Source organism: Amphiprion ocellaris, chromosome 19, assembly GCF_022539595.1.
Source record: "Amphiprion ocellaris isolate individual 3 ecotype Okinawa chromosome 19, ASM2253959v1, whole genome shotgun sequence".
NCBI classification, from domain to species: domain Eukaryota; kingdom Metazoa; phylum Chordata; class Actinopteri; family Pomacentridae; genus Amphiprion; species Amphiprion ocellaris.
In genome coordinates this window covers 6,366,808-6,387,105 of record NC_072784.1, presented here as the reverse complement: position 1 = coordinate 6,387,105, position 20,298 = coordinate 6,366,808, and the positions used below count along the sequence as shown (strand labels likewise).

General features: G+C 38.8%; 1 protein-coding gene across 5 annotated transcripts in view; it reads left to right on the top strand.

The window, feature by feature from the left end:
* LOC111568805 (myosin-10-like) overlaps positions 1–20,298 on the top strand; it is a 67,644-nt gene that overhangs the window by 25,196 nt on the left and 22,150 nt on the right. For 3 of the 5 annotated variants that reach the window (XM_055005244.1, XM_055005247.1, XM_055005245.1), the window contains exons 4-15: positions 4,823–4,850; positions 6,737–6,839; positions 8,532–8,561; positions 12,276–12,368; positions 14,081–14,144; positions 14,708–14,806; positions 15,350–15,493; positions 15,627–15,722; positions 17,375–17,493; positions 18,171–18,323; positions 19,743–19,916; positions 19,997–20,170. In XM_055005244.1, the coding sequence (XP_054861219.1) occupies positions 4,823–4,850; positions 6,737–6,839; positions 8,532–8,561; positions 12,276–12,368; positions 14,081–14,144; positions 14,708–14,806; positions 15,350–15,493; positions 15,627–15,722; positions 17,375–17,493; positions 18,171–18,323; positions 19,743–19,916; positions 19,997–20,170 (1,277 nt within the window). The remainder of the gene's footprint in view (positions 1–4,822; positions 4,851–6,736; positions 6,840–8,531; positions 8,562–12,275; positions 12,369–14,080; positions 14,145–14,707; positions 14,807–15,349; positions 15,494–15,626; positions 15,723–17,374; positions 17,494–18,170; positions 18,324–19,742; positions 19,917–19,996; positions 20,171–20,298) is intronic. The other 2 variants (XM_055005246.1, XM_055005248.1) reach the window with 1 other exon arrangement.

Here is a 20,298-nt window from a genome sequence, read left to right as displayed (position 1 = left end):
ATCAGTTTGATTGTAGAGAAGTTTTTTTTGTTTTGTTTTGTTTTTTTTTTTTACAAAACTTTTCCTGACAACTAAAGGCAATATCTGCTTTTTTGGTCTGACCTTACAGAAATTGTAAATGGGATGCTAGATTAAAGGAATGATTGTCAATCAGAAAAAAAACTAAGAGGTGTTGGATATCCACAGGAGAATAAATGGTGAAATGAAAAGTACTAGGAAGGGACCAGCAGAGCTAAGATGGGTAGATAGATGTCTGATGAGCAGAGAATGAAGTGACTGAAAATCAAGTCTAGGGGTGTGCATCTGTGTTTGTGTGCCCGCTGACCCTGTTACTTTCTTGTACAATGAGATTTTTTTGCCATTCCTTTCCAGTCAGCCAAGACTGATGGGTAGCTTGTGTACATGTTACCTATCCACAAACACACTCATAGATATAGTGTAATTTTATGGTTGTAAAAGAACAAATCACTATTTCTAAAAGTACAAACTATTGATGTGGACATTATGTACAGTTTTATTCATGTTTTTTCTTACATTCAACATGTAAATTAATCATTTTTCTGTAATTTTGCAGTTACTATCTGTAACTTAAAACAGGGAAATGTGTAGAGTAGCACTCAAATATTTACCTTTTTTAAACTCATTAATACACATATTTCTTCTTGTGAATACCAGCAAATGACTTTTTTTGCTGCTTTAAATACAGCAAAAGATGCTGTCATGTTGTAAAAGAGCAAATTACCATTTATAAAATAGCCATTTTTTATATAGACAATATTTACAGCTTTAGTCTAATTTTTAGAGTAACATGTCAATTAATGTTTTTTTCTGTCATTGTAAATAACAGTAAATTGTTTTTAAAGTGACAGGTTATTTTTTTTCAAAAATGTAAAAACTAATTAAAGGTTATCTTATGCTTGCACACTGAACTGGTATGTACTTCCAGGAATATCTTCAAAATGTAAAAGACCCATTCTTTGACCCAGAAATAATTTACACAGCTTCTGCCAGACATAGTTTCTGTGTTTCTGTGTACCTAAGTGTATTTTTCCCAGCAAAGACTTATCTGTCACATGGTATTTATTAAGACACCAGTCTGTTTGGATATTTGGGATGGCTGTAGCTGAATGTAGCTGTTAGGGTGCATCTTTTCAATTCAAATACAAGGTTCAAATTGGTAACAGGTTGGTTTTCTCATCCTTTGCAGATTGCAATCAGGTGCTAATTTCAGAGGCATGAGGTCACACATGCAAACTCTGTCTCTGTGTACAGTCATGTAAAACTGGGCTGAGTGTTCGGTTTTGGTATTCATGATAGGTTACACAATGTTGCGTGCCTTGGTTCAGTGTGACTTCTGGTTTTAAAAACACAACATTAGGTACATCTGATAAGCATCAGGTCTGTGTAGAACTGGCTGTAAGCATAGGCAGGAAGAGCAATCACACTTTGACCCAAGTTTTAAAGGATCATTATCAAGGGAAATGACGCGAGTTATGAGCAGGTCATTCATCATTCACACTGTTAAAGTAACTGCTGTTGAATGTAAGTGTGCGTACTTTTGTTATTTGATATTTTGTGCATATATGCTTTTGATCTACTGCCTTACATTTGAATGCAACATTTTTTGAAATGGCACAGATGCACATATTTAGGCAAACTCATATGTCACCAGCTTTTGTTACTGGAGGGAAATTTATGTTTTCCTGCATTAACAATTCCATTCAATTCTATTCAGTTTTGTTGATATGGTGCCAAATCGAAACAAAGGTTATCTCAGGGCACTGTGCATACTATGGTCTAGACATTGCGATTGAGGAAAATCTCCCTATTATTAGAAACAAACCTCCAACAGAACCAGACTCAGGGTGAACAGCCATTAACCTGCACTGGTTGGGGTGAGGGGTGAGCGAAGAGGGAAAAGATGGAAAGTGATAAACAACAACAAAATAAACACTGGGCAAGGTGCTGAGGTCATTAACCATAGAATCAGAAACATCTCCACTGAGCTGTGACCCTTTATCAGCTTGGCTGCAGTGCTGAAAAAAAATGGGCTTTTTTCTTGTGTTCCTCAGCATAGTTAGCAGTTGTAGCCTTCTGAATAGCTTTTTATATGGTATTAGATGTCTTTCCAGGCTAGTTATAATTATTGTAACTTAGTCCAATGCTACCTTTAATAATCCACGTTTAATCATCCTGTTTGTTGGTTCTGTTGATGTGGTAATCTTGATTTTTATTAGGTTCTTATGAATGAGTTCCTGAGAGTTAATTTGTAAATGAATTCAATTTAGGTGGAGTGGAAGCAAACACAGCTTCTATGGGGCAGTGAGAGTTTTGGGAGGGTGACAGTGTTCAACTGCCACCCTGTTTTCTAGTCTAAGCTCCTTGATTGTTATATTTTAGCATTTCAAATAAACTCAGACATATTTCTAGAAATGAGAGCCATCTATCCTACAAACTTTCAGGTTTTCCCCTTAACTCGAATCACAGTCTTACTATTTTTACAAATTTCTTTGGTGAGCGATAACACCTTAAAGACTGTGTGGTATCTGGGAAAATTGACCTACATCAACAAAGTGTGAGAACATCTCTGTGTCAAGCCCCTAAGCTGAACTCTTCATCTCTCCAGAGTGGATGACAGTCAGAGAGGCTACTATTATTATCCGCTGTGCTTCTAGCTAATCATAATCTTTTTTTCTGAACTGACTTTGCTCTGACATAAAGTAAGAAGTGCTCAACGAGAAGTGAACTTCTGTGAACAAAATGTCTTTCTCCACACATGACTTCATCTGTAATCTTTTAGCAAGTCTCTAATGTCCTTACAACAAAATAGGCACTGTATGATGATCTTGCAACAAAATCTGCTCTTATTCCCTTAGTAGTGCAACGTTGTAGTTGTATGAGATTTGTGTGGCCATTTAGTTTTTATAAGTTGAGGACATGTTTCCAAATTTGTCTTTTACAGGAAATGAAAAATCTCCTCACTTTCTGCCAAAGGAATGTCAGGAACTACTGAAGGACTGCATAAGGATTCACATGACTGCCACAAAAAATCACTATAAAATCATAATTAAACCTCTCATTGTCTGGTGTTCATTTAAGCATAATGAGAACTTCCTCAGTGAAGTTTTACATGCAGTCTAAAGACAGTAGTGATCTTTACGTCTCACTTCATAGAGCCCTCTGATACACAGTGTGTTACCTGTAAAGCATTCATGTCGTACACTGCAGCTGCTCCTCTTCTCATTCCACATGTTTGTAGCCTCTGGCCTTTGTTGCTGGCACATGTGATGACATCATTTCATCCATGTCTCCTGTCTGCTTAACAACAATGTGGTGATGTCAGGCTTCGTTCTTCACATTGTACAGAAGAAGAGGAGTTTGCAGTTTTAACTTATGACTGTAGGTTTCAGTCACAGTAAGCGACTACTACAAGGCATAGTTCTTTTCCTCCATATGAAATGGTGAGTGTATAACTGAATTCTTGAAGTTGATATGTGGGGAAGTTTGGTTTAGTGAGCAGCCTTGTGTGTTTGTAGTTGTACCTAAAGTTTTGAGGAGTTGTAAAGCTGAGTTAAAGCTTGATGATGGAAATAACAAAAGCAGTTAGTGTTAGTAAAAAGCTATACATCCACAACATTAAAACCACCTGCCCAATATTGTGTAGGTCCAGCTGTGAATTGTTTGGTCACTGACATGGACCTCTGGGGGTGTCCTGGGCTATCTGGCATCTGGACATTTGCAGTGGATTTTTTGTGTCCTATGGGTTGTAGGGTTAGGCATGTAGCCTGCAGTTGCAAGAGATATGGGAAAACTTTAACTGACTATATTCAGATCTTACCTTAGACACTTACAATACAATACTTATAATAAAGAAGATGATTAGTTTTTAAAATAAATTATTTAAAGTAATGAGCAAACGTGAATATCTGTAAAAGTAATGCATAAACTCTTGAATTTGTTAACTGAAAGAAACTGATGAATTACTGTTGTGGTAAACTAAATTAGGCTAATGGATAAATGGGAGAAATGTTGAACTTTTGCACCTCCATGTCATAGAAGTACAAATGCAAACTTGAAACCAAACTCAACAAAGCAGCCTGAATATGACAGCTCAGTTACATGAAGGAAATAGTTTTCACAACATTCACATATATAAGTAATTGTGTTAACTAGCATCAATTCATGAACCTTTTCTGAGAACACAGTCAGATTATAACTTGCCCTCTTTGAACATGTAACAAACCACTTTTTTAAACCGTTGAATTAGGTCATGCTCCGATTGTGGCACCATGAGAGATGGTTTCTGCTGGTTCTGATCTTTGTAGTTCTCTGTAGTGAGCTGGAGGACCTTCAGAAGTTGAGAGGTCACCTACTTCATTGACCATAGCTAAACCCGTCATCTGGACTTTGGTCTGAATTCCTCTGTGATGAAAGGTGGAAGAGCTTTGGTTACTAGTCTGGGATTCAGTTTATGGCCGTTGCACAGCATGACTTTGCAGGGTAGTCTGGATTCTGGAGGCTGAGGAATGGCTGTAACTTGTCCTCTTGACACACTCAGTTAATGTGACTTTGGTAACAATGGAGCCATATTTCATTATGTCCCATCATGTGTTCATGTAGTAATGATATTTACAGTGTTATCTAACATATCTATAGTATTTGCATGCTGATACAAAAAAAATGTTTAACTTGCATATCATTTTAGTGGGTTAAATTAGAGCAGCTTGACCCCTTAAAGGCCAATTAATTCTAGCTGCAATGATGGGCAGAATCAGGAAAGATGAAAATTTGCTGACTGTATTTTTGTGTTTCAACCAAACAGATCGTGAGGACCAATCAATCCTTTGCACGTGAGTATTGCAACCCTTTACTCTTCAATTCCTCTCCTGTCCTCTTCTCTACTGTTGAGGTGATTTCTCTGTTAGGACACATGACCGATGTGTTCTTTAAAGTGGTTCTAGTGATAAAGCAGCTTAATCGACTGGAAAATGAAACTGTTCGGAGTTGAAGATTGTATGGCCTCACCTTAATAGGGCTGTCTTATATCCAGGCACAGTCTCACTTCTCGTCCTTGAAGAGCTTATATATGTACTTTTGCAGTTGTAATGAGAGTACTTTATAAGGGTTCTGACTTTCCTAGTTGTTTTGTCTCTGTAAACTTACGCTTTTACCATCTCCCTTCATGTCTCTCTCATCCTGACTCAGTTAGCCAGCTTTCATTATCCTGCTGTGTTTTATTTAAAGACTAGTTTCAAATAGCATTTTGTGGATGCTGGGCTACACAGCGGCTCTACCCAGTACGGAGGGAGTTATGAGTGTGGTTTGGTGGCCTGCCTTCATCTTCTATGGCAGAGAGTAATTAAGTGCCACTTTCTTTCAGCATGGCTTGGGTTTGATGCGGCCAATGAACGGAGAGGACTAGATGTAATCTGTCCTAAATTCTGAAAAACTACGCCCTCTGTTGGTGGGCAGCCATTGTAGCAGTGTAGTAATTATACCTGGGGAAAGCCAAATGAGAAAAATCATAGGTTGCATGCCAGCTTATAGCCTATATTTGAGCAGGTCACCAACTTATTTAAGAGAGCACCACATAGCATAGAATCATAGAGTTAAAGAATCAGACCTGTTGGTGAACTGTGAAGACCCAGCATTTACCTGCAAAGGAGGTATTACAGTCAGAGCAACTCTAGAGTAACTCTAGATCACAGGCAAAACAAACTAGAGAAAGAAACTTTGAAAGGGTTTTATCTTATGACGCCGTACACTGTGAACTCTTCAATTGCTTGGACAGTGATACCACTAAACAGAAACACGCAATTAAGGAGTAGCTGCTGAGTTGTATCATGTTCATTTGTCATGTTCCAAAGAACAGAACAGAGAGCGTCAAGGAATTGAGGAATCTCCCACTTAAGAGTTAAGAATATTGTTTGACCCTCTGGTGTCAGGAGGCTGTAGAAAGTGAGAGGTTTTACCATACATGCTCCTTTAAAACCACATGTTTGCATTTTCTCTGCAAGACAAAAGATGTGAGATGTTTCACTTCTGTGAAACTATGAAGACATCAGTCCACAGAGGGATGTGTATCTACATAATCTGACCTACATTCTTGCCATACATGGCTGTTTGCAGTCCTGCATTCGAGGACTCGCCCAACAAATTCTAGTGTGGCAGCTAAACCTGCAATATGCCATAGAGCTACAGTAATAGCCAGCTAGACTAAAGCCACCGGTATGTAGCTAGATGTAGTGTCACTGGCCTGGTTTTGCTATTGACCCTGGTTTTCTGGGCTCTGGGACCTGACTGCGGGAACTGTGGATGGCCCTGCCTGAACACAGCTATCATTAGAGACAAGCCAAAAGCAGGGCCTGGAAACTTTGGAGACTGGCTCGCTTAAACCACAGCGTTCTCCAGTGAAACAGACAAACAAATAGATGGATTCAAACAACAACAGTTAGGATGATGGTTACTCACTCGCCATTCACCCTTAACCACTATAATGATGAGTAAGAGTTATATTGGTAAGGGTTTTACAGCTTTTTGTCAGCACCTTGCTAAAATGTAGACAACCTAAACAGATTTGTTTCTGTAATGTGGCTATGCCTCACAACTAAAACCTTGTAAATCATGTCAGAAGCAAAACCTTTCTGTTTTCTCTCAGTCATCCTTTGTTGGCTCACATTTTTACACTCTTTCTATTCGTGTGTATATCCATGCTCTCTCTATCCTTTGTTTTTAGAGGTGAATCTGGTGCTGGCAAGACCGAGAACACGAAGAAGGTCATCCAGTACCTGGCCCACGTTGCCTCCTCACACAAAGGACGCAAAGACCACAACATTCCTGTGAGAGCCCCACTGCCTACTTTTCTCCTTCTCTATCCTTGGCCAAGCCTGGGCCTCCAGCTTTTCCTCACCTCTCCCCTTTTCTCCTCTTCCCTCCTCTAAAAAATCATCTCATTTCAACTGTCTCTGCTCAATAGTCCATCTTCTCACCTGAAATGAAAACAAAGTGGCCTTATTGCTATTTGAGAACCATCTCTCAACATTATTGTTGTACAGTAATTTAAAGAAATGCCAAAAAGCAAGAGAAGATTGACACCACTCTCATTCCTGTGTATTAAATACAAGCCTACAGCCAACAACTTACCACAAGGGCTGAAAACTGCTGGCCTGACTCTTATTTGTTCAAGCCATACAAAAACTGAAGTGTAATGAAAGTGTTTATGTGCAAGACCTGTGCTTGGATGGGGCACTGGTTGCCAGGCAACTGTTCAGAGTTAAGAAATATTCTAGCATATGATCCTTCATAGATTGGTGAACTGTCAGTGCACCACACTTTTCACATGGATTAAGCAAATGTGATTTGAAAAATTATTTGAGTAATTTTCAGATTTAGGAGCTGTAATATTATGGCTTCATCAATCTGTTAAAGTGGCAGAATTCTGTCATTCAGGCATAAGCAACTTTTATATTACCATTCCTCACTGATTCATTCAGACATACCTATCACAGAGAGAAACTGTATGTGCATGATGTATGTCAAATGTAAGAAAATATTTATAACTGTGACTGTGTGTGACAGCTCCCCCGTCTGAGGTGATAAACAGTACACAGTGTGAGTGGCTGTTAGATCCTGTCTCCATGTCGGGGATCATTTATCATTAAAAGTAATTAATGAAGTTACTTATAAGGATCCTGCTGCGGTTTGATACTCCTACAAACCACTGGAAGCAACAAACTAAACTTCAGCTCCTGTTCCTGTTTTAAAGCAATCGAGCCAAGTGTTCCGTAATTTTGGCACACAAGCAGTGACTTTTGCACTCTCTGTGATGTTTTTGAACCAATATTGGTGTTGTGACTTCACACAACTCAAAGTACGTAGCTTGAGGTTTTGCCTATTCATTAATGTGCTGCGCTGAAAGTAGTACAGAACTTTTACTCCAACCAAGTAAGATGCAGCTTTAATGAAAAAGCGAACAGGGTGCTCCTTCAGTCATGAACTTGACATTTTTGGATAATAAATGGAAAGGAGTGCATGTCTGAAAGGGGCTCTAGTGAGCTTTAAAGGTGCTGTAAGTGGATTCTGTTGCTTTTAGATTAAGCCAGGCTAGCTGTTTGTAGTCGTCTTATAAAGCTGCGCTAATGGCTGTTCACTGTAGCTTTGTATTTAGCATACAGACAGGAGAGTGGTAGAAGTCTTGTCATCTAACTCTCTGCAAAAAGCAAACAAGTGCTTTACTCAAAATGTCAAAATATTCTTTTAATGCATTTTAATGATTCTGTGTTGTACTTAAATTTATCATGCTTAACTCGTTTTTGATAATTGGCTGTGAAAAAGTACATTTACAGCTAACCTCATAGATGTTAACATAGGCGGACTGATCACTGCTAATGCTTAATGCCATTCAGTGCCATTCTGCAGGAATGTAGCCAACGCTGGACTAAGTGTGTACTGGTGTCCGGTTTCCTGTGGCTTGTTTCTGACGTAAACGCTTCAGGTTTTAACACTTGCATTTGTTTATCCATAACAAACAGCCCGAATCTCCCAAAGCATTCAAGCTACAGGCAAGTGTATCTACTGCTTTCTCAAAAAGAGTGTGTGGTCCATTTTTTAACATTTGTGTGTGTTTGCATGCCCTCCTCTCTAAATCTCAGCCGCTTCCGTAATGATGTTGACAGACTAATCTAAGCTTCTTTCTGCATGAGGTATTTGTTTGTGCTGGCTCAGTCTTCTCACATGATTATTTGAAACCCAGTGAATCTGCCATTAAACCAGCAGGTTCATGATAATAAAACACTTTGTTTTATCAGTTGGTCCGGGTTTATTAGAACAGTTGGAAATTGAGGTGTGTTAACGGAAACACGTCAGTCAAATACCTGCAATAAAAACTTGTCATTGAGTGCTAGTGGAGCATTAAGTGTGCAGTTTTATTATGTTGTATTAATATTCAGAAAAAGCAGTGTGACAATCAGACCACAGCCGCACTAAACATCTCTCCTCGAGCTTTATGTTTTACAATGCAGTGAAGCGAATGTTTCCATTACAAGTCAAGGTGTGAAATGAAGATGTAAAAGACAAATGAAGGCATTCAAATCATGGACATACTTTATTTCTGCATGTTTTACCTTGGCGTTGTACTTTAGATGCATGTTTGTAGTTTGAATAGATTTATTCTAATTATATTGTTGAATGTTGTAGCCTCATGGGGATTTTCAGATCATAATTCACATTGTTTCGTCCCAGATAAGCTTAGGTAGCATGACTGAGCTTCTGCTGAAACAGTTCTGAATTCAAACCAATTCCGTCTTCTGTTTCTCAAGCTCCCTACAAACTTGATATTTTCTGGCTCACCTCAGCATGATTTATCCAGTAGCTCTTTTTCTTATTGCCCTAAACCAATACCTGATGTTTCTCTGCCCTCTGTAAATCTAATAACTATAGAAGCAGAGGGAGTCTTATATGAGTTCTATAACCCACAGCTTTGAGTGCACACAATCTGGGTAAAGCCTGTTTAATATGCTGTGTTTCAGTAGCTGAGAGTGAGTAGCTGTAACTCAGTGCCTCTGTGCCCTCCTGCCAGAGTACGCCGTCCACACTGAACCCCTTAATTCTGCTCTCCCTCTGCATTGCATTACAGCTGCCTCTGAGCACAGGCCAGAGGAATGCAGAGCCCGAGACTGAGTGAGAGCAAAGCTATGGTACAGGAAAGGAGATTGGAAAGGGGTGAGAAAGGGGAAGAAGAAGTAGTGGAGAAGAGGTAAAGCAGACCAGAAGAGAACAGGGTTTCATAATTCCCTCAGAGAGGCAGATGAATGGGATTGCCATTTCTACAGGGATTTATGCACTAGTTTCTCTGTTTTTCTATGTTATTCGGAATTTGAAAGCTAACAGGGAAAAAATTATGTAGGAAAATCATTACTCCCTCCTTCTATCATGCATGTCTGTATTTAAGTGTCAGTGCATTTAGGTAGACACAGCAGACTGCAGAGAATATATGGAAATGCTCCATGAAGGAGTTTTCTGTTTATAATGCTTAGATTTCTGAATAAGGGTGCTGCATATTGTATTTCCATATGTGGCCCATGTGTCTATCCAGAAACAATGAAGTTTGTATTTAGAATACTACCAGAACTCAGCTTTGTTAGTCAGAAAACTCTTGTTTCCTTGATGTTTTCCAATGTTGTACAGAGGGTTATGCTACAAAAGCAAGTACAACATAACCAGACATTCGTTGTGTTAGCTGGTTTTACAAAACTTAAAACCCCAATCATATGGAGTCACAGGAGTGCCGTATCAGGCATTGACTACTCACCCTGGACAGAAAGCCCCCCCCAGAGCCATTTGATTGACAGCTCAGTCCATCAACTAAAAGCAAAGGCAAAATGGAAAAAGCAATGACAAATAAGGAAAAACAAAAGGAAAAAACAAAGGGCAAATGGAAATGCGAAGACAAAATTTAACTTTACATTTCCGTATTTTTTAATTAATTAATTTTTTTTGTTTATTCCTCTTTATATTTACACATTTATTTCCTTATTTTTTAACTGACTTATTTTTTTATTTATTCCTCTTTATATTTACTAATTTATTTCCTTGTTTTTTAACTGACTTATTTTTTATATTTATTCCTCTGTATATTTACACATTTATTTCCTTATTTTGAAACAGATTTTTTTTTATTCTTTTATTTATTCCTCTTTATATTTACATATTTATTTCCTTATTTTTTCACAGATTTGTCTTTTATTACAGCCCTCCTGTGATTTCATACAATCTTAGATAGTGTACATCACAACAGAGGTTATCAGCTTTTTAGTTCTCTCTATCAGGCTCTGCAGGCACTCCCAAACATGTCAAATGATTCTTCATGTTCACAAAATGTATTGCACACTGCATACTTCAGTTAAGATGAACAGGTTGTCATAATGGAAAACTATGAAGAATATTTAAAATTGTATGTCAAGAAGCACTGTTCCTGCAAATAAGGCAAGAAAGAAAGCTGTTAATCGTGTAAGTTGACATATTTATTTTCCTATTCTGTCCACTTTCAATGCAGCTGCTTATTTCTAACAACACCTCCCCCAGAACAGGTTAGCTGTGCAGCATCAATTACCGTGGTGATTTAGCAGGTTAAAAGAAAGCCAAGTTCATGACATTAAAAACTCTGGCTTTAGGCTCAACATACCTCGCTAACCCTAAGGTTTAGATCTTTGTCGATGTTTGCATTCAAAGCAATATTCGTTCATGTTATTGGTTCTCTCTGCTATGCTCTTTATTTGCTCTGTCTCTGCTATAAATGCTAAAGCATGAGTATTGTCTCATTTTCTTTGGGGTATTAGTTTTTTGTCTTTATTGGAGAAAACCAGACAGGAAATGAGGAGAGATATGCAACAAAGATCGAGATGACCAGGAGTCGAACCATGCTGTTGCATTTATGTAGTATGCACCTTAACCATTAAGTTACTGAGCACCAGCTGTTGCTTTTTCTTATTTCATCGGCCTTCTATTTAGCAACAGCTTTAAGGAGGAGTGTCCCATATTCATTTAGCGTCTGCCAGTCTGACAGCAAGTCAGAGTTGAGGCAAAATTTAGTCTGTTCCCCCTGAGCAGTCAGAGTCCAGAGGAGTATCCTCAGTCAAGGCAAGGTCTGATTTGCAGTGGGGACTATTTTTATGCTGCCAGTGTCCTGGATAAAGCAGACTGTGTCATGTGTTGGGGAATTGAAGGTTTCAAGCGCTGCAGGGAATGTCCCAACCGCCTATCAACCGCCAATTGAGATTTGGGAGGAAGCCATCCTTACCATCATGGTGGTACACTTTTTGGATATATACGGTATATCATTGCAACCAGAGGAATGTTCAGGCCGGAAGAAGCCTCTCACTCATCAACATAAACTAACCGCTCACTATAGGGCATGTGGCAAAACACACTCGCTGTAGTGCTTTTGTGGTTTCACGGGCTCTGTCAAAGTGTTTGGTTGTCTTGGCCTCGTCGAGTTTTCTCAACAAAAATCTCATTGTGCTGCAGCCGACTAAAGTAAAGCCAACAGAGCCATGATGAATTGCTGTCTGTCTGAAAGATTTGCGTAGCATATTGATTTGGCTACAGTTTTCAGCTCTGTTTTGAACAATTGATTTTGCCTTGTAAGTTTATATAAGTTCTTCCAGACACAGAAAATATAATTAATAGTAATAATAAAAAGATTAATTTGCGCAGTACCAGGCATTAGAAATGTCTGACAGCTATTTGGCTTCTTATCTCTCTGTCTTTCTCCACAGGGTGAGTTGGAACGGCAGCTCCTGCAAGCCAACCCCATCCTCGAATCTTTTGGCAATGCCAAGACAGTGAAAAATGACAACTCATCCCGCTTTGTGAGTTACTGCTTCCATTATAACTCTCTTGATGTAAACATGTGTACAGATAGCATCCAGAAGGGGAACTGATTTATGTCAAGTCCACATTCTTTATCAGTGCAGTTTACATTCACTTCAACTGATGTGCATAAAGAAATGTTTATAATCCTAAACCTAAGCCAGCGATGAAACTACTAGCTTTTTAAGCAGTTATTCATTTCCAGTAATTATTTTTCAAAAAGTTTCAAATCCTTTAGTTGTGACAATAATTTAGATGTGAATATTATCTAGTTTCTCTCCTCCTCTGTGAAAATTGTACATCCAGTCCTCGTTAGTATAGTGGACAGTACGGATGTTATTTTGAGCTTTTTCAAATGTCAGTCGACATTTTTGACATTTTATAGACCAAACATTTAATTAAGAACGTTATTGGCAGATTAAAGGACAGTAAACAAACCTTTAGTTGCAGCCCTAAAACACACGTTATCTACTATGTAGACCTTAAAAACAGTATTTGTTTGTATTTAATATCTGTAGTGACTAGTGTTTGTTTTAACTTTAGTGTTATATTCTATTCAGTTTGGAGCTATTCTCAAAAAGTTTTCATCTGTAAATTTGTAAAAATGATAATCTGATGCAACATTAGAGGCTAGGACCCATATAGCTGTCATGTCTTCCCTTAAAATCCCTGAAATTAATCATGAAAAAAATCTGTTATTTGTTATTTGCCCTCACTAAATGAAAAGATAAACACCATTTTTATGTCTGCATGGCGAATATGAAGGTAAAGCTACTTCCTGGTGAGCTTAGCTTAGCATAAAGACTGAAAAAAAACCCAACCATCTACTGGAAGTCCTTAAGCTCGCCAATTAACACATTCTAGCTCAACTCATTGGTAGGCAACCAACAGGGAGTTACTGCTCTCTGCCAAGAAATAGTCTGGCACATGACCCCTGTACACCACAGCGTGCTGCTCTGATGTAGGCTTTTAATACAACGTGACAGTTTGTGAGCTTTTCAGGTGTTGGTAGGTGTTTTTTTTTTGTTTTTTTTTTACATTTGGACACAATCAGCCTACTTGGTTTCCCCTGTTCTTGTTCTTCATATTTACCCTACTGAGATGAGATCTACTTCAGTTCACAAGGGAGCAAATGACCTTATTTCTTGAATGCTTGTATTGGGAGGTATTTAACATTTTAATGATGTAAAATTAGAGTGTTTAATAGAAACAATAATATTTTTCATAGGTCTTGTTACATAAGTCCTTATTATAAAATGGACTAATGCCTGTATTATGTTATCTCAGATCATGTTGTGACAACTTCTCACGCATTTTTTCTGACTCAGTGATCACTGTGGTCTGGACTAAGCACCATGGTGCTGAGGTCCACATGAATCACCGGCTGTCTCCGATGAGAAGCAATGAATACCAGTCGACAGATGGGCACACATATTCACACACACTAACTCACATTCACTGTCAGGAAACCACAGACATGCCTGAGATTCTTTCTGACCTGTTAACCTGGCATTTCCTAATATAGGCATTTTGTTCTTCACTGCAATTCTGTCATCTGCAGAATCCACAAGGTGATATTTAAAACGCAGCTGTGCTAGAAGGGAGAAAAAAATAGATGGATGACAGCTGCAAACACATATGAACACACTGGCATCATAGGCTTTTTAACTGTCCTGCGAAGTTCAATAACTTTCTTTATTGTTTCCTACAGGGGAAGTTTATCAGAATCAACTTCGATGTCACTGGCTACATTGTTGGGGCCAATATTGAAACCTGTATCCTTATTACTGGGACAAACTGAGCCAACAGAGGGGTGAATATGTGCGTAAAACACAAACAGAACTAAAAGATGGGGTACACATAGAGTTTAGAGAGCAATGGTAAGGTTAAGTGGCTCACCACAGCTTATGCAGAACCACAAGAATGCATTTCCCATTCAGCATGTTCCCTGACCAATGTAGAGTGTGGTGAGGTGTAAGGAAATGAACTTTTCATCGTTATATCTTTTGTTTATTTGAGTTTGTTATTTCTGGTGAGTAAAAAATGGACAAGACTCCTTACAGTGTCACGAGTAAAGATTCAGTTTTTCACTAATATGTCGTGTTTCATCTGTATTTAAGATTTCAGAGTAGATTAACTTGTCACATAATTTCAAATAATTCTTGATTTAAGTGAGTAGTTGCTAATGTTTTTGTAGCCAATTACTAAAAAAAGCTTTATTATAACTTTTCCAGTCCAAGTAATTTATCTGTCCTCATCAGTAGAATTTTTTTTGGGCAGATAACAGTTTGTTTTTTCTTGTTGCAATTTTTTGTCAGTCCTTAACTTTTGCTTTCAGATCTTCTGGAAAAGTCAAGGGCCATTAGACAGGCCAAAGATGAGAGAACCTTTCACATTTTCTACCGCCTGCTGGCAGGAGCTGGAGAGCATCTTAGAAGTGAGTGTCTGCCCTCTGCTACGAGGAGCAATCAGGATGAACATCAGTATCAAAGCAATGATGGAGAGATTTTAAAGCGTGTTTTAATTTGCTTCAGTCAGGGAACAGAGCTTAAGAGAACTGCTTTGAATTAGAGCCAGCAAAAACACAATTTTCTCTCTTGTTAACTTTTAATTTTCCTCGTTAGCACATTGTTTCATGGTGATGCATATTTAGGCAATAAAAAGCCCGCTCTTTACAACATATTTTTCCTATTAACTAGAGGATTTAAAAGGCCAGGCAATCCCTCCATCACTTATGTAATTACTCTGTGTGGTGGCTGAATTGTCTTTACTAATAATATATACTGACTCATACCTCACTGTAATCTGAGCACCACACAGTACAGTTTTAATTAAAATTCTTACTTTTTCAGGCCAAAATAAGGATATGTCTATTTTACAAATGGAGAGTATACATATGTAAACTAAAAAAGAAGATGCAAACACTAAAAAGATGGTGATTAAAATGAACAAAGCATCTCTATTTGCTTTTCTTCTTCAGCGGACCTGCTCCTCGAAGGCTTTAACAACTACCGTTTCCTATCAAATGGTAACATTCCCATCCCGGGCCAGCAGGACAAGGACAATTTCCAGGAGACAATGGACGCCATGCACATCATGAGCTTCTCCCATGATGAGATTGTCTGTGAGTAGTAGTTCCAGATGTGCCCCGAAACAAAGTACACTCACGCTTTTTTTCCCCCTCTGTTACTCTGACATTATCTAATTCCCACCGGGGATCAATAAAATGTTCTCTTGTCTTGTCCTTGAAATGAAAGGCATGTTGAAGGTGGTCTCTGCAGTGCTACAGTTCGGCAACATTGTCTTCAAAAAGGAGAGAAACACCGACCAAGCCTCCATGCCTGAGAACACAGGTAAACACTTGCAGTCAAAGTAAACAACCCTCCTCACGAGTGCCAGTCACAATTCATTAATCCAGAACGTTAGATGACTGTGACCGTTCAGCTTCCACCGCAACAGCTGGTGGAAAGCCGTCTGCTCATATCCACATAGTACATGCTCACACTATTTGCTCATTCACTGTGAGCACATGCTTTATAAGAAACATGATGACACTGAAGCTTCATGATGTGTCTCTTTATATAGGAAGGCTTGTAATGTCTGGATCAGGTCAGTACAGTCAGACTGTCCTGCAATCTGTGCTACTTTTCTACTCATAAAGCTCTCAGTATAAGACAGAAGTCAGATAATATGTATCCATAAAATTCACATATATCTTGTATTATGTAATTAGCTGTATCAAGGACAGATCCCTTAAACATATTGCTCCTAGTCCTAGAAGTGTGGCATTTCAGTTAATCAGTCCCTCCAGGATTTCGCAGGCTTTTTTTCAGATTGTTGCAACCTAAAATGCCAGAATTCGCAGCAGCTTTTCTAAAAAATTGTGATTTAAGTTGTGATGTTTTCAGCGTATTTGTTGCGATGAAATTGCGGGAGACAGTGACAAGTGCTAAAAAGTTCAGTTTTTCAACTTTTAGAACATGTTTCAACATTTTATTGACAGTATTAATTCCTAAACTAGTTCTTTAACACGCTCCAAACCATTTCCACAAGCTGGCACACCACAGTGGGAAATTAGCAGCAGCCAGATACTGGTTTTACCTGAAGTGTTTGGTAGATTTAAGGCACAAAATGATAATTTACTATTGAATGAATCATATTTGGACATATCTGTCAGTGGCTTAAAAAGTTAATTTCACATCCTGACACATACGTATTCAGACACACACACACGGCTTCAATTAATCAATCTAACTTACCTTCATTCTTTCAGTGCTGCAACAGATCTGGATGCAACAGTTTCTCGTCTCTTGTCTGCTCTGTGGTCCGCTAGTTTCAGCCAATCTCCAAATATGTTTTACAGTAGAAAAGTGTTCGTCAATCGATGATTTCCGTTTGTATTCCACCACAGTATTGCATAAGTGCAAAACAATTTACCTCCGCTTTTGTGAAGAACATCAGAGAGTTGTTTTTCACGATCTTTAGCGGTAATTTTTGTTAGTAAATGAGAGACATTAGAATGGGACATGTCTGGATCTTCAAACCATAAACAAGGAGGTGAATTCGGTGACGTACGTGGATTATGTTTGCGCTAGGGACTGCTATGATTGGTGGAACTCATGGGAGGCTGGTCAAAAATTGTGGAAAAGTTGCAATGATTGGACAAAACTGCAAGGTCGAGCAGAATTCACTGAGATTGGTTATATTTGCGTTAAATGTTGCGATCGCAACATCACGAATTCCTGGAGGGACTGGTTAATCCAGGATATGCAAATCTTTGGTATAGTCATATATCCTGTACTGATAAAACAGGTAGGCAGCGTTGCTTTCAGAACTATCTGTATGATTTTTAATGTATTTTTTTTATCCAAGCATTAAACTTCACAAGATGTTTACAAATACAGATCTGATGTTATTTAATAAAACCAGATGTTAAAAAACTCCGTGTGTGTACTGGTATAAAATCAACATTTTCATTATGCTTCATGTTTCCTTATTCTCCCAGCGGCACAGAAGCTTTGCCACCTGCTCGGAATGAATGTTATGGAGTTCACTCGAGCTATCCTCACCCCGAGGATCAAAGTGGGACGTGATTATGTGCAGAAGGCGCAGACCAAAGAACAGGTAAGATGCAATCTACCTCCGTAAGTTAGGTTCAGTTAATATGCAGATTACTTTCTGAAACTCAAGGTGAAGTCTTAAAATTTCCTTCCCTTTTTGTGTAATCAATGGTCAGTTTCCATCCATCCATCCATTTTCTATACATCACTTTATCCTGTAGAGGGTTGCAGAGGGTCAGAGTCTGTCCCAGCCGACTTAGGCACGATCAACAGTCTAAAACCCAAAAATAAGAAAAACAGCCAAACCCTTTCAACTGGAACATGGAGCTGTTTTGTATTTTTGATTGAAAATCACCCAAGTTAATTATCAACTCAGCTGAATTGTGTGTCGAAGTGATTCAAATAATCCCTTCACTAATTGTCTCGTCATAATTATGTTTGCATTCCATGTGTTTCAAACCTAGAAAAAAATCACAATTGCTGTGATATCATCCTGTTTAGACTATACTTCGTTTTGCAAATTCAGAACATGTGTTTGGACACGTCATCTGCACCATCTGGCTAATGCATTGTCCTAATTGTAGTCCATTGTCTGATGTCATACTGAGATAAATCCACATTCCAGACTCAAACAGAAACACAGAGTTTTAAATTCCTGTATTGCAGCCATGTCTCACATGTATTATTAATAATGTCTTTCATCTTACTCTCTACGGTACTGTGCTCTTTGTTTTACCTCAGGCTGACTTTGCTGTTGAAGCTCTGGCCAAGGCAACATATGAGCGGCTGTTCCGCTGGCTGGTCCACCGCATCAACAAGGCCCTGGACAGGACCAAACGACAGGGGGCGTCTTTCATTGGCATCCTGGATATCGCTGGCTTTGAGATCTTTGAGGTACTGATTGCAGTGCTTTTACAGAAATTACAAAGTACCTTCAACTGTTGCTGTTTTTCCTTCATATGTACATAGAAACAAACCAATGGTTAAGCTGGACTGAACATTTTAATTTTTTTTATGCATTTATTCAATTGATGTAGACCAGCCTTCTCAACCCAAAGCTGTTTGTAGCTGTGTTTGCCCCTCTCACATTCTGTGGGCACACTGGACTCGTTTTTCACTGTAATCATAATAATTCACTGTTAACATTCTCAGAAATGACTCAGAAATATCTTCTGTGTAACGCGGCATAAATACAATGACATACACTGATCAGCCACAACATTATGACCACTGGCATGTTAAGTGAATAGCATTGATCATATTGGTTCTATGTGGTGTTCTGCTGGAAAACTTTGGATTTTGGCTTTTGTGTTGATGAGACTTAAACACCACAATAAACATTGTCCCAGAACAAGAACATTCCTTCATGCAAATGGCAAGCTCAAATATCACTGGCCTAGCCTTACAGGAAAATACATCCCACTACACTACATGGCAAGAACATTAAACAACCTGGAACATCTTGAGGAACATGACAGTTGCCCAAGATGTTGATTTGACCTCCAAACTTCCTAGACCTCATTCTGTCAAGCATCAACAGGATGCAGTGGACCAATTTGATTCACAGAGACCCCACTGCACAACCTAGAGCACCCAAAGGATCCACTGCCAACATCCTCGAGACCTCATAGGACACCCTGACAGGTCCTCTTGTCCAGGCCCAATGGTTCAGAGCATTTTTGACGACATAAGTGGGACCAGCACAATATTAGGCAGGTGGTCATCATGTTATGCCTGATCGGTGTAAATCATAAAACAAGAAGTGCCCACAGGTGTTACCACTGCTGGAAAAAAAGTTATGACTCTGCATAGTGTAGATATTTTACTGCATACGTTTATAATTTACTTATATACTTGTCTCCTTACTGCTCTTTGTAAACACAGCCTGTAGTTCAGGAAAATAGTCCTTGAATTTTTGTCATGTGACTGTTGGTCACAGCTGAGTCACTAACAACGTCACGGTTGCGATACGGAGCATAGAATTTTGTAGTTTTTCACAGAATTTGGTTTAAACCATTTTTGGGCAAATTTTTAAATGAGACATATAGAATAAAGTGATTTTGATGAAATGTCACAATTTAGATTTGTTTAGATGATTTGTTCTGTGATTACAATTTCTTGCTCTGATAAATAGTGTAATTTTAGCATTTTTTTTGAAGATAACATGCTATCCAAGCAGGTTGTGGGGTTCAGAGGATTGAACCACATACATCTATCTATATAAACTAAGAAATCTGTCCTGTTTAAACAATGATTTTCCAGAAAACATTTCATTAAAACTGAGCTGAATTCTGCTTTTTACTTTCCTTTCAGCTGAACTCATTTGAACAGCTGTGCATCAACTACACTAACGAGAAGCTGCAGCAGCTCTTCAACCACACCATGTTCATCCTGGAGCAGGAGGAGTATCAGAGGGAGGGAATCGAGTGGAGCTTCATCGACTTCGGCCTCGACCTGCAGCCCTGCATCGACCTCATTGAGAGACCAGTTAGTGCAGACTTTATATGTGACTTTGTATGCATTTCTGCTCATGAACATACTGTACTTAATGATGTATGTCTTCTCAGACTAATCCCCCTGGTATTCTGGCTTTGCTGGATGAGGAGTGCTGGTTTCCCAAGGCAACAGACAAGACATTTGTAGACAAAGTGCTGCAGGAGCAGGGCACACACACCAAGTTTCAGAAGCCACGTCAGCTGAAGGACAAAGCTGACTTCTGCATCATCCACTACGCAGGGAGAGTAAGTATATCAGAGCCATTAAAATGTCCTGCATTCTGCAGAGTTGCTGTTGAAACTGTATTCTACTACACAACAATTAAAATGAAAGCAGTTTTTAAAAATGCACTTGGAATCCCCTTCAAAGCCTT